At 58.5% G+C, this 13631-nt stretch overlaps 1 protein-coding gene and 1 long non-coding RNA gene across 8 annotated transcripts in view; both read left to right on the top strand.

The window, feature by feature from the left end:
• The first annotated feature begins 661 nt into the window (after window positions 1-661).
• PAX2 (paired box 2) overlaps window positions 662-13631 on the top strand; it is an 89346-nt gene continuing 76376 nt past the window's right edge. For 3 of the 7 annotated variants that reach the window (XM_045568608.1, XM_045568612.1, XM_045568614.1), the window contains exons 1-2: window positions 664-686; window positions 11082-11192. In XM_045568608.1, coding sequence (XP_045424564.1) covers window positions 11150-11192 — 43 coding nt within the window. In that variant the 5' untranslated portion in view covers window positions 664-686; window positions 11082-11149. Of the gene's footprint in view, window positions 687-11081; window positions 11193-13631 lie in introns of all 7 variants that reach the window. The other 4 variants (XM_045568611.1, XM_045568609.1, XM_045568613.1 and 1 more) reach the window with 2 other exon arrangements.
• On the top strand, window positions 7401-11058 carry LOC123650124. The gene is made up of 3 exons (XR_006739269.1): window positions 7401-7691; window positions 8342-8424; window positions 8596-11058. It is a non-coding gene; the product is annotated as an uncharacterized LOC123650124 (long non-coding RNA).

Here is a 13631-nt window from a genome sequence, read left to right as displayed (position 1 = left end):
TGAGCGTAAGAAAAAAAAAGAATCCAGGGCAAGGAGAGCCTGTGAGGGATTTAGTGATCATGAATACAGTGATGACAGGGACCTCCAGGAACAACTGTGTGGCCTGAGAAAGTTGAGACAGGCCTGTGGAGATGTTGGAGACTGAGGCTAGGACAGGGGGCATGTGGCAGGCTGTGGAGCTAGTGCTGGGGAAGGAGAACCGCACAAAATTGGGGAGTAGGCGAGAGGGAGGACACCCCTGCATGCGAGGCTGTAGGACAGAAGGGGAGTTGTGACAGTGAGGAAGAGGGGGTGGGGTGAGAGGGTGTGTGGCATCTAGACTGGGGATTCATTCGGTCTGTGGGTGCCTGCGGCGGCGAGGGTGTCGGCTTGCCTGCGGCTGGGTGGGGGCCTCGGTGCGTGTGCGCGCGTGTGCGCGGGGCGGAGAGCCCGGGGCTCCTCGGCGTGTGGCTGTGCCTCGGCGCGGCCGGGTGTGTGAGTGCGGGCGCGAGCGGAGCACACAGCCGAGGCGGCGGGCAGCCTGGGTTATCTGAGCCGCTCGGTCTTGGGTGGCTGCGCCCAGATCTGCGAGTGGGGGCGGCAAAGGCGAGACGCGTTGTCGGGCGGCGGAGGAGCCGGGAAGTCAGACCCAGGCCCAGGCGGCGGCGGCGGGGAGCACAGCATGGAAGAGCGCGTGGGTCCGGCAGGTAAGAGGAGAGACCCGTCAGCGCTGTAGGCAAGGGCGGGGGAGCACCTAAGAGGGATGGGGGCGGCCAAGGCCTGGGCGGACCCCACTCTTTCTTTCCTCTGCTTGGGACCGGGCGGGCGATTGTAAGGGCTGGGGACTGAGGCTCTGCGGACTGTCTCCACCACTGGGGCCTCCTGGACCCTCCCTCCTAGTGTCCTCCAAATCTTCTGCTAAAAACTTTCCACTCAGTAAACGTGAGTTTTACAACTTCTCTTGGTCTCTTTGCAGAAGTTGTCTTTTCCTTTCTGTTGTGTTCAGGACTTTCCACTTTCTCTTGGCATGTAAATATTTTGCACAACCTCCTCAAGTTGAGAGCATTGGGAAAGCCTTAGTTTCCAGAGGGAAGGGAGTGTGGGTGTGGGCTGGCACCTATATGCCAGTGGGTGGGGAAATGCTGTGTGCACATGCCTGTGTGCACCTGTGTGTGAGGGTCCTGTGTATTTGATTGCAAACACTAGTGTGGATGTGTGTAACTGCGTGGGGAGAAGGCTCTGCTCAAAAAATTAAAAGAGGCTCAAGGGAGGCCTAGAGGAGACGTGGCAGGCCCCTGGGAACCCAAGTGGGGAGGAGAATATAAAACTTTACCCAAAGGGCGAAGGGAGTGGAGGGCTGCTCTCTTTTTAATTCTTTCCTCTCCCTCTGCCCCTAGGCCTGCCAACTCAGCTCTGACCGACCCTTAGGTGCCCTGGTGTAGTGCAGGGGTGGGAAAATACGTTGCCAAGCTTAATTTTGAATTGGTGGGAAGGGAGAGGAAAGAATTGGATTAGGTTTCCAGAGTTTTCCAAATAATTCCACTGAGGCAAAGGCCTAACTCTGGGCCTTTTTTTTACTCCCTCCTCATCTCATTCCTTGCCCCAACCCCACCAGCTCAGGTGCCAATTGATTTAGCTAATTCAGGTCCCACCCCCAGCACTACCCTTGGTTTAGCTTCTTGGCCCAATCCCTGGGCTGTCCCCATTTCCCTCCTGGGGTCTTGTTCCCACTGGGGAACCTGGGCCCCAGGACTGTTGACTGCGGCCTCTTGGATTTTTAGAGCTTTGGGCATACCCTCCGCACCAGAGGTTTAAGTAGGGAGATCAATAGCAAACAGTTGTAATGATCTAATTAATTATGGCAAAATTAAAAGCGAGTACAAAATCAATCTCTGATGGTGTTGAAGATGGAATTCAATTGAGAGCCCATCTGTGCACCCCCTCGACCGTATAAATATGCAGCCCAAGGACAGACCCAATGTCTGGGTCTTCCTGGAAACCTCTCTCCCCCTTTCTTCCTCCCTGGAACAGGGCTTCTCTCTTCTTCACTCCCTCTGAAATCTGTTTTACCTTCTGATGCCTCCGGTCCCCACCCCTCCTTCCTTCCCTGTCCCTGTTTGCTCAGGCTCCTGATACTCCCGTTTTGCTTCCGGGCAGGCAGCTCTCCCTGCCTTGCAGGCCTGAGGTGTGTGGACCAGGTCCCCAGTCCCGGCAAGTCTCCCAACAGAGGCATCCAGGCCTCCTCCCCCGAGCTTCCGGAAGGAGAAAGCAGAGCGATGGGGGCATCCCTGGCGCCCGTCAGGGTCCTTATCCCAGGTTTCCTGGCGCTCGGGCTACTCCGGGAGAGACCAGGGCGCTTCCCACTTACCCAGAGGCGCCTGCGCCTAACTGCGCCTGGAGGGTTAGGGTAGCCGCTCCCGGCCTCGGGGCTTAGCGGCAGGGCTGCGCATCGCGCTCCCATTCCCTTCCTTCCTTTCCCGCCTTTCCCGCGTTTGCCGGTGCGGGGCTCGCATTCCAGGCAGACGCAGCTCGGGGAAGGGTGGGGAGGAGCTGCGGAGCTGGGCAGGAAGCAGGGCTGTGTGTGAGAGAAGGAAACCGCCTTCCAGGCGGCCCCTCGAGCCGAGCCGCAGTCTGCCGCCCTCCCAGCCGCCTTCTCTCTTTCCTCCTCTTTTCACCGCCCCCTGTCTCTTCCCGGCCGCTCCCCTGGCCTCATCCCTTCTATAACCACGTTTGGCCGGGGTACAACTCCCTGGGGGCCCTGCTTCCCCAGACGGCCCTGCGCCCTTTTTGGCACCATCCGGCTAGCTCAAAATGACAATGACAGACACGCGTGACTGAGCGTGCCTGCCCGACGCCCCGGCGCAACCGCCGCAGCGGGGTTTGCGAAGGATGCGGGTTTTATTTAGTCTCACTGAGCCTGCTCCAGAGCAGCGAAAACCATCCGGAAAGGACTACAGTAGGGGCAAAGGGAGAGAATCCGCAACTAGGACAATTGTGGTCTTCAACTATCGCCGCCCATACCCCCAGAACCATAAAAACAAGCCGTTCATTGGATGTCCTCCCTTTTTCTCTGCTGCCCTGTCCCCGGTGGCTCTCTGGCTCCCTGTTGCTAGTCCTCTGTCTCTCCCTCCTGCGGCCCTGGGCCCACTCCCAGGGCCCTACACTGGGTTCCCAGATTTCTTTCTACCCTCGGAAACCCCCCTCTCTCCCTTGTCTGGCTGCCGGGCCCTCGGAGCCTGCGGGAGACACAGCCTGACGCCTCTCCGCCCTCTTTTGCCAGGCCTCCTCACCCTGTTATTAATTGCTGTGTTGACCTGCAGGATTGATTGGCGGCCCCTCTGGAAGAGGCTGGGAGGCCTTGGCCTCGGAGCAGCCTCGGCTGAGAACAGAGGGAGGAGGGGGAGGTGCTGGATATGGGTCCTGAGCTCCTCTCTCTGCCCCGCCTGGAACACAGCTGTCTGCCTAGACACCCTTTGCCACCACCCCAACACATACTTTTTACACACCCTCACAACACTCACACTTACACGATCCGCTCACCAAGAGACGTTCAGCCCCCAAGGAGACACAGAAATTCTCCTTAATTGATTTAGAAACTGAAAGGGGATTCCTCCCTCCATTAGTTGGTTTCTTCAATGTATTCGTTATCCGCAGGTCTAGACATGGCAGAGCTAACTCCTAGGACCTTTTTTTTTTGGTCCGAGATTTATCTTGCACCTTTTCTTTTCTAGGAACAGTTACAGAAAGTTAAGAAATAATCCCGGATGCAGGTGACCCTTAAAGTCTCGAACCAAAGCACTTTTTCCAGAAAGAGATCTTTCCCTGGCTCCTGATGGATTCGGTTCAGCCTTTTTGTTTCAAGTTCGGGGAATGGACGGCTCTGGACCGTGGAGGGTGGAGGCTTGCAGTGGCCTGGGGCAGGGGTCTAAGCCTACAGCGAGGGCACTCCCCTCCCCTACCCCTTCCTTCGCCTGCCTGTGCCGTGACGTGCGCACGCACACACGCGCACACACACTTACACGGCCCCACAGCCACAGCAACTCCCAGCGACACCCTCTGCCCCGACCCGAGGCCACCAGGAGCACCGGGGACATCGTGGCTCCCGGCTGGGCGTGGGCGGAGCAGGCAGGAGTACACAAACCTGGGCCAGTCCCAGAGACACTCCTTTTCCTTGGGCCTCTCCCTATCTCAGCTATTCCCTGTCGCCCCTTTTCCCCTCCACTCTGGTCCTTTGTCTCTAGCCTGTCCCCGGCCTTGGCGTCCCAGCCCTTCCGTCTCCCTGTCTTCCTGGTCGGTGTCCCCCTGCCTTACCGCTCCCGGCTGTGGCGCGCTCTCCGCCTGTTCCTCACATCCACACAGCTGCTGAGAGAGGAGGAAGGGAGGGCGGGCGCGCCGCGGATGGATCCGAGACGGTGGCTTTGGTGTCTGCTCGCAACTCCGGGGAAACTCGGCCCGTGTTCTCCCGCCCCTCTCCAACTGTTCCTCAGCGCTGCTGCGCTCTCGCCCGCTCTGGCCCCTTCCTTTCCCTGTATGTCCGCTGTGGCTATATCGCTCCCTCCGGTCTCCAGGCATCTGGAGTTGCACTGCCCTTGCCCTGCACTCCGTCCCCTTTCGGCTGCCCCTTGCTGCCGCCTGTCTCCTCCCTCCACAGCCCCCTCCGTCGCGGTGGAGGTGGTGGGTAATGAGAGGACGTCCCGGTCCGCCTGCACTGTCTCCCTCGACCCCAGCCTGGTCAGGCCGCGGGCTTCCGGCCCTACTTCGCCACCGGCGTCCAGCCTCACTCGGACTCTCTCAGCCTGGCTTGGGAAGGAGGGGAAGGGGCAGCTGGCCTTGTGGGGACTTCGGTAGCCCCAAACCAGCTCTTCAGGACTTCCAGAGACAGGTGCCTTCTCAGTTCCCTCAGCGCCCCTTTCACGTCCTTTCTTCCCCTCCTCTCTCCTTTCATGCCTCCCCCAGTCAGGCCTCTCCCCGCCGTCTCATCTCCGCTCTGGCTTTGGCAGATTGACTGCAGGTCCTGGAAGGACCAACTTTCTTTGTTTGGAACCGGACCGGACGGGATTTCCTTCCCCAAGTCTCCGCCAATGAGCCAGCTCCTCCCAATGGTTTTGGCGGACTGGCTGAAGGGGACCGCGCCTGAGGCCACAATTAACCCGGCTGTTGTGTGTGGGGGGCGGTGAGGAATTTAACTGATCCTCTAGCAGCTGCGCTTGTGCAGTGGGGAGGGGGTGCAGGAAGTGGGAATGGAGGAGTGGCAGGAGGGATCGACAGAGGACCCAGAGATAAACCTGGACGGGGTGTGGTATAGTCAATGGAAAGGGGAAAAATTCCCGAAAGGGAGTAACACAGGAAGGGGGTGCGGTGATGAATCCCCAGTAACCTTTATAGACTAGAGGTTGGATGGAAAACGTCCCCTCCCTGCCCTGCCTAAGGGCTCAGATTCCTCCCTTACCTCTTTGTGGAAGATTAAGGGTTCAGAAAGCTGAGCATTTACTCCATAATCTGCTATAAAAATATTTTTTTTCAAAATGCCTATTGGTTAGCTCCATGGTGTAAACAAGACAAGTGCAACCATCCCCACTATATAGGAAAGAAAACTGAGGCTCAAAGAAGCAAAGATACTATACATGTAGCGGCTGCCGCTTTTTCCTGTAGGCTGTGAGGTTAGTGGCCCCTTTAGCTGTGCAGAGTTCCATGGGTGCCTGGGGAAGTTGTGTCCAGGTCTGAGCCAAGAGTACCGGGCCTTCACTGGGCTCCTTCCCCCGACCCTTCTAGTTTGTTCTCTGTTGGACAGGGCCTTCCATTCCTATCCTGTTGACCTGCTGGCCCGGTTTCTCCTAGCTTGACTTTTTCCAGCCCCTCAGTCGGGTGACCCACGGGTGGCAGCCACCTGGCTGGCCCGTGCCACTAAGAGGCAGCTTTGGTGGCCAAGCGGCTTGCATTGTCGTTGCCCCTCAAAGGAGCTGCGAAGGGCCGGGCAGGTCGCAAGAACCTCTTGTGAGGGGAAGCCGGGTTAAAGGGGGAGGGGCTGGGAGGATAAAGGCCCAGCACGTGCGTGCAGCCTCCACAGGACCAACAGACCGCGCGGGCGGGGCCGGTCCGGAGTCAGGCCCCCCGGGGCTTCACGCAGGGAGCCCAAATATTGAGAACAAAAGCGGGAAAAGAAGAGTGAGAGCAGGAGGGAGGGAGGGATCAAGGGAGGGAGCGAGGAAACAGAAATTAGGGGGTCTTAGATGAAAAAAAAAAGAAAGTAGCTTTAGGGGGAATGTGCTGTGGAGTGTGAAATTGCAGCCCATGGTGCTCCATATTGTACCAGAAGCTCTTCCAAAAAAAAAAAAAAAACCCATCCTCCAACGTGACCAGAGGGCTAGGCAGGGGGAGGGGCGGGGAGAGAATGGGGGGAGGAGGGGACAGGGCCTGGCGGGAGCCGGTCAGGCCGAACTGGAGAGGGGGCCTGGTGCGTGCGCCGGCTGCCGGGATCTTCTGACTGCAGAGGGTAGGCGCCCCGGGGTGCGCCGGGACCCTGAGGGCGAGTGGACTGTTGGGCGTCCGTCCCAGAGTTCGATTGTCAGAACTTTTTTTCTTTCTCTTTTCTTTTTGGTGATAGTGGTGGTGACTTCCCAAACTGGGAATAATCCAGACATGGAGCTCAACTGCGGAGCTGTAGCTCTGCTCTACCCTGCCCTCTTCCCTCCTTCGTTTCTGCTTCTCTTCCCTTCGGACTAGTTTTTCCCCCCTTGATTCTAAACAGCTTTTCCCCCCCCCGAACTTTAATGCGTTTAATTTGGTCCGCGCTGTGGGGAGCATTTCCTGGGGAGATACATTTAATTTCGGAATTTCTAATCCCTTCCCTCAGAGCCCCGGCCTAGCTCCCCTTTGCCGCGCCCCGGGAGGTGGAAGGAGGAAGGCAGGCCCAGGCCACGGGGGAGGGACACGGCTGGGATGCTCACGAAGCTGTCTGTGGCCGCCGCCAGGCCCCCCAAAGCCCAGCGGCCTCCCCAAACTGCTGGAGACGGGGTGCCTGGGCCTCGGGTCAGGGCCCCGCGGGCGGATGGGAGGCAGCCACGCCTCTGCCTTTTCTCGCCTGGGCAGAAAGCGCTGAGCCAGGGAACGGGAAACCAGCAAACGAGCAGAAAAGTCTGGAAGGGAGTGGGTGCCAGCGGGGATAGTGAACAGGGTCTAGGTGGGCGCTTCATTTCTGCACATTATGCCCACAAAAGCATTTGGGAGCTTGTGGGTGCGAATTGCACTGGGCTTGGCTTGGGGCGCCCATGCATAGGTACACACCAGGGGGAGGGTGCTTACAAGCCTCCGGACACCTACATCCAGGCAGAGCAGGAATGGCCCAGCCCAAGAGCAAGGCCGGCAGTAGCTTAGCCTCGAGGGAGGAGGTGAGGGAGGAGGCAAGGGTGGGGGCTGCTAGGCGCGGGGCGAGCCTAGCAGGGAAGGCAGCGGAGAAGGCGAAGGAGCTGAGATCCACAAGGAAGATTTATTGGGCAGATCAGATGCACAGAGGCGGCTAATGAAGCAAATCCCGAGATGGGTATCAGAGCAACTCCCCAAAAGTTTATTTGCCTTTAAATTTCCGCAGGGAGGCGGGTGCCTTGTTTGAAGTGTAAATGCCCCTAGGTTGGGGGGTGGAAAGGCCGCTTTGAAAACACCAGAGAGAAAAGGTTCATTTAGAGGCAGACGGGAAAAGCAACCAACCCTGACAGGTCAGAGCCTGGGTTGTGTTTGGGGTTGGGTTGTTTTCTTTCTTTCTTTTTCTTTTCCTCTTTCCTCTTCTTTCTTCCCTTTTTTTCCTTTCTTGCTTTTTTCCCCTCTACTAGACTTCATAGAAAAAGAAACAGGAAAGGCAGAGTCAGAGGAGAGGCCAGTGACTGGCTGAAGGCCAGCCCCTCATCCTGGAGCCCCAGAAGAAGGCAGAGCCTTGGCTAAAAGGGGTTCCTAATCACCAGGGGGCATTGCTCTTTGGCTTTGTAGACCCAGGAATGGGCTGGCTAAGGAGGAAGCTGCCAGGGGCTAGCCTGGCAGGAGGGTGTGTCCAGCTATAACTGGTGCTAGGGAGAGGGCCCCAGGAGCAGATGCCTGGGCTCTCAGTGGCTGCTTGGGAATTAGACTATCATGGAAGGGTGCATGTGAAGGATAGGTGTGTGAGCACAACTTTCAACACACTTAGTGCACTAAATCCCCTTCTCTACAAAATGTGAAAATCCCTCTTGCCCAATCTGTGAAATTTTCTGTGAAAATGCTTGTCCATGCCCTATGTGTAACATAGGGATATGTCTAGCTGGTGCTAGAAAAATCTGAGTCTATGTGTGGAAAGGGAGGGGGGGTTCTATCCACAGTCTTGTTCCTCCAATAGTTCAGGCTCCCCAAGACAACCTCCTGGATGATCAACATAGGGAGACCTGGGGCAAGGCTTACTTTTGTTCTGAGCATCTCTCGGTAAGGACCCTTCCTCAATTCTCCCCCTCCCCCAATTCTGGGCTAGTTACCTCCCCACAGGAAACCCAAGGCTTCACCAGCTAATTCCACGTGAGATCCCTTGCTCCCAGGCCTGGGACCTGTTCCCTTTAGGCTGCGCGAACTGTTTTTCTTTTTCGCTTCCACACGAAGTTAGTGCGTGTTCGTGGGGTTGCGAGGCCAAAGCAAACCCGGGAGCGCCATCTGCAGGCCTCTAGAGGAAAAGACTGACCTTCGGGGCCGGACCCTGCGTTTCAACCTCTCGCCGGAGGGAACCTGCTCCGCCGCCCAAGGGAAGTGGGGTGAGGGCTGGGAGGGAGGTGTCCAGAGGGGACTGTTTTTTCCTCCCAAACTTTATCCCCCGCAGGTGGATTAAGCTGATCGGGCTCAGGAAGATCCAGGAGGGAGGGCAAATGCCAGGATCCCAGAGAACGCAGCCCAAGGAGTGGGAGGCTCAGAACCCTGTCTGCTGAGCCTGGTCCGAACCCCGCCCGAGGATTAAGGTCGCCCAGAAAACCCGGGTACGAGACGCTCAGTAGTAGGCTGAGTTGAGCTGAGTCAGGCAGGTGCGTTAATCTATGTGCCGCCCAGGCTAGGGCCAGAAGGACAGGGGCGCAAGTCCGTGGCGCTTCTCTGGGGCACCTGGGGCTTCGGACAGAGGCCGGAAGAACCTCGCGTCCGGGCGGCAAGAGCGCAGCGCAGCTCGGGCTTCGCGGAGCCGCCCTTTTGCAGACCTAGGAAAGCGGGGGGGGGGAGGGAGCGAAGGAGGGAGAGAGAGTTAAAACATCAGCTGAAGTGCCAAGATGATTTATGAGACGAGGGAAAATATTTCATAAAGATCTCCCGGATATTCTGTACTTAACCAGTTAGGAGACAAAGGGCTTCTCCTGCCTGGTGCATGCACGCAGACCCTAGTGAGCAAGGGAACGAGTGCCGGCGAGGACTGCGGAGGCTGGGCCAGCAGCTCCAGTAGAGTGGAGCCAGCCCGGCGCACTGCGCCTCCTGCGCTCGCTCCGGATCTGCCGAGCTTAGCAGCGGGCGGCGCTCAGCCGCGTTCGCAGCCTCCTCTTCTCCCCAGCCGGGGAGAGCAAGCCTCGGTCTCCCGCGTCCTCTGCCGCCAGCAACGTGCCGCTGCTCACTGTCTTCTCTCCCCAGTCCCCATCCCTGGCCACCTGAGAGTCCAGGAACCAAGTCCCAGGCTCTCCTGTCTTCCGTTGGGACCCACCGAGGCAGGTGGGTCCTCGCCAAGGTCTCCAGCTCCATTCTAAACCAAGCGCACTGGACTGCCCAGATCCGGTGGGCAAGGGATCGAGGGAGGCCCTGCGCGCAGCCGCGCGTGGGACAAGAGAGGAAAAACTGTTGGGCACTTTTCCCCGGAATGCGAATTGGGGGTGCGTGGGTGGGGAGGTACCTCAAGAGGGAAAAGCGAAAGGGAAGAACCAAAGAGGAAGAGCCAGGAAGGACCCGAAGGGAACGCAGAGGTGAGGGTAGCAGGTTTAGGGCTATGGATTCGAACTGGGCCCGGGGCCGCGCGGTCCATGCGGGCACTGGCCGGTGGATGGCAGGGCTGGGCGAGTTGGGACTGAAAGCCTGGCTTTTCAGCACCGCGCGTTCCGCGGCCCTCTGTCGTTGCCTGAATATTCATTAGACTGGCCGCTCTTTATCCTTATCTAACGTTTATCTTATCGGCGAGTTTCGTTTCTCAGTGTAGTTTTAATCCCGGGCTCCCATTCCTCCTCCCCCTAGCCCTCTCCCCTGCCTCCCTCCCTCCCTGCCTCCCTCTCTCTTCCTTCGCTCGCTCTTCCCTCCCATTTCCCCCTCCCCTGCCCTCCCCCTTGCCGGCACCGGAGTGACAGGCGCGGGGCCCTCCTCGCCGAAGCTCGGGGCTCCGGCGCTGGCGAATCACAGAGTGGTGGAATCTATTGCCTTTGTCTGACAAGTCATCCATCTCCCGGCGCGGGGAGGAGGAGGGGGTCTGGAGGGGGCTTTGCAGCTTTTAGAGAGACACACACCCGGAGCCGAGGCTCCAGTCTCCGGCCGAGTCTTCTCGCAGCCGCAACCCACCTGGGGCCAGCCCAGCGCTGCCGGCGCCGCTCGGCTCCCTCCCTCCCTCCCGGCCCTTCGGCCGCGGCGGCTTGCGCCAGCCTTTTCCGGGGGCGGGGGCCCGGCTCGCGCGCTCCCCTCCCGCTGGCGCCCGCTCGGACATCCCGGGGATTGCTACTTCTCTGCCAACTTCGCCAACTCGCCGGCACTTAGAACGGCCCCGCTCCCCTCCTGGCGCCCTCGGGCCGCCCCCGCCCCGCACCCTCTCCGACCAACGCCTCTCGGATGACCGGGTTCCAGGGGAGCTGAGAGAGCCGCCTCCCCCGCCCGGCTTCAGCCTTGGCCGCGGCTGCACCGCGCGAGCCATGCGCTCCCAGTGCCCCTCGGCCCGGCCCGCCGCCCCGGAGCCGCTCTGCTGACTGCCCAGCCCCGCGCCCCGACGGTGGGAAGTTGCGGACGCTGCGGTGGCCAGCCTCGGCCAGCTCCGAGGAGCCACCGAGAGCTCAGCGCTGCTCCCCGCTGCCCCCGCGCGCCCCGCAGCAGCCGGGCGCCCGCTCACCCTCCCTCCCCCACCGTCCCTCCCTTTTCTCCTCAAGTCCTGAAGTTGAGTTTGCGAGGCGACACGGCGGCTGCGGCCGCGCTGCTCCCGCTCCTCTGCCTCCCCATGGATATGCACTGCAAAGCAGACCCCTTCTCCGCGATGCACCGTGAGTACCGGCGCCCGGCTCCTGTCCTGGCTCGGGCTCTCCGTCCCAACCCTGTGCAGTTCCAGGTTGGCCCCAGGCCCCCGCGCTCAAGTCCCATCTTGGAGGCCACACTGGCTTCTCCTGGTCCCTCCTTTCATTCTTCCTCTTTCCCTTGCCTACTGTTTCTAACGCCTCCAGCTTCTCTCCCTTTTGCCTTCTGTCACCCATACTTATTCCTCTGCCTGCCTTCCTACCTTCCTTGGTGCCCATCACCTACCTTTGCTCCTTCCACCTGCTCCTTCTTAGGTCATGGGATCCACTGCTCCAGGCCCTTGGTTCCAGCCACCCAATCCCTAGTCAGCCTCTTGCCTTGGGCTGGGGTACTAATTGGCAGATAGTTTTCATTTCAGGGTGTTATGTTTTGTTGTTTTCTCTTTTCTGTTTGCCTCCCCCCTCCTCCCTCCTCTCATCTCTATCTTTCTCAAACTTAGAGTTGTGGGTGTCCAGGAGACTCCAAGCTTGGGCAGCCTGGTGTCAGGACAATGGGACAAAAAAGTGTGGGGGTGGGGTGCCCCCTTCTGACCCTCAGCTCTCAGCATCTCCGGGCCCTTCCAGCCCAGCCAAGGGTTCTTGTGGGCTGGTTTGGGATGTTTCCTTCCTCTTCCTTTCTTTCCCATCTCCCGTCCCTTTCCTTTCCCTTCACTTCTCCTTGGGTTGGGAATCCGAGGTTGTCAAGACAGTGGTCATTTTTCCTAGCCTCTGCCTGGGAGATGCTCTAAAAACAAAGAGGGGTTCCGGAAGAAATTGAAGTCAGGGAGCGACCAGTAGAGCAGCCTTCCAGGCGGGCCCTGGGCAGAGTACAGCTCAGCTCTCAGTTCTAGATGCTCCTTGCCTGCCTCCCACTCCCCCTGCAGCCAGCAGCCTGGCCAGGGGCTCAGCAAAGAGCAAAAAAATGAGGGGGAAAGAACAAAAGGAAGGCAAATGCCAAAGCTGGGGAGAAAGGAAAAGAGAAATCAAAACAAGAGAAAGGAAATCAAAGAAAAAATTGAAATGATGTTACAGAAAAAAGAGAAGAAGAGAAGGGAAGAAAAATAGAAAAATAGGAAAAAAGGAATTATTTCAATGAAATTTGAATTTATCTAATTTATGTCATGTCTTTAGCTTAGAAAACTATTCTGAGATTTTTTTTGCAGGCTTTTTTCTAAGATAAAATTCTAAATAGAAAACTCCTCCCCATCCGTAGATTAGTAATTAAGGATAATTTGTAACTTTTCACCAGGAAACTTTTTAGACCTGGCTTGGATCTATCCTTTAGGACAAGAAAGCCAAGGAGGGAGAGCTGTGTTTTTCTGTAAGCATGCATGTATTTAGCATTAACAGGGATAGCTTTAAAAAACACTCCTAGGATAAAATATATTTCCCTAAATAATTTTTAAGCACAAGCAGTCCGAGCCGAGGACACCAGGCCGCCACGGTTCTCCCGGCGGGAAAGCCTCGCTCCTTTTCGGAGGGAGCGGAATCGGATCCACACGCCGGCTTCGCCCGGCCTGCCTGCCTCGAAGCCGGGCTGCCACAGCTCTCTCCTCTCTCGCCGATTCCGCCGAGTCCTGGCCGCCCACCGGAGCCACTTTGAAACCCAAAGGGGAGCAAGGCCCAACGGAAGGTGGTCGGAGGAGCGGAGAGAGCCGCAGCGCGGCCGGCGGACTGGCAGCTGAGCCACCGCAGCCCGAATTGGTGCCGGCGGCAGTGGCGCATTTCGGGCCGGACTCAGCGCCCGCTCGCTGCCGACCCCTAGCCCTGGACTCCCTCCGTGCCCCCTTCCCATCCCCACCCCTTAGATTGGGGACGAGGAGCCGGGCCAGGAGCCCGGGAAGGCTGAATTATTCATCTTTAATCTGCCCGCAGCTGCCGCCTTTTCATACCGGTAACGCGAGTTCTCTCGGGGCCTAAATTATTGATGGTCGGGGTTTGGAGGGAGGGGAGGGATGAGGAGTGGGGCTAGAGATAGGGAGATTAAAGGGGTGGGGGGATAAAATAAGAGATTCCAGCTTCCCCCAGCAGCCCAATCAGAGGCCTTTCCCCAGGGGTTTTGCCCAAGCTTGCTCTAGGTCTCCCCAGAAGGAGACTGGAGAAGAATGAGGGGGGGGGGGGTGTTGCAGATGTCCCCGCTTTCTCCGAAACTTGCTTGAGGCCAGCAGTGCAGAGGCTTCAGGTTGCCGGCCCGGTCCGGCTCGACTCGGCCGCTAGAAGCCTCTGCGCTTCGACTGCTCAGTAACTGAGGCTCCTGGTTGATCGCTCTGGGCGCAGGATTTCTAGACTGCTGTAGGCCAGAGAGAATGGGGCACCGAGCAGCGCCTTCAGGCCTGGCACCCGGAGGCCGCCTCGGCTCCGAGATTGGTAGCTCGCGCTGCAGCCGGGTTGGTAACTCAGTGCCCTCCTCTTGTCTGGAGAGGGCTGCCG

This window comes from Lemur catta, chromosome 14, assembly GCF_020740605.2.
Source record: "Lemur catta isolate mLemCat1 chromosome 14, mLemCat1.pri, whole genome shotgun sequence".
Classification (NCBI taxonomy): domain Eukaryota; kingdom Metazoa; phylum Chordata; class Mammalia; order Primates; family Lemuridae; genus Lemur; species Lemur catta.
The sequence above is the reverse complement of the archived record's forward strand: the minus strand, read 5'-3'. Positions and strand labels throughout refer to the sequence as shown.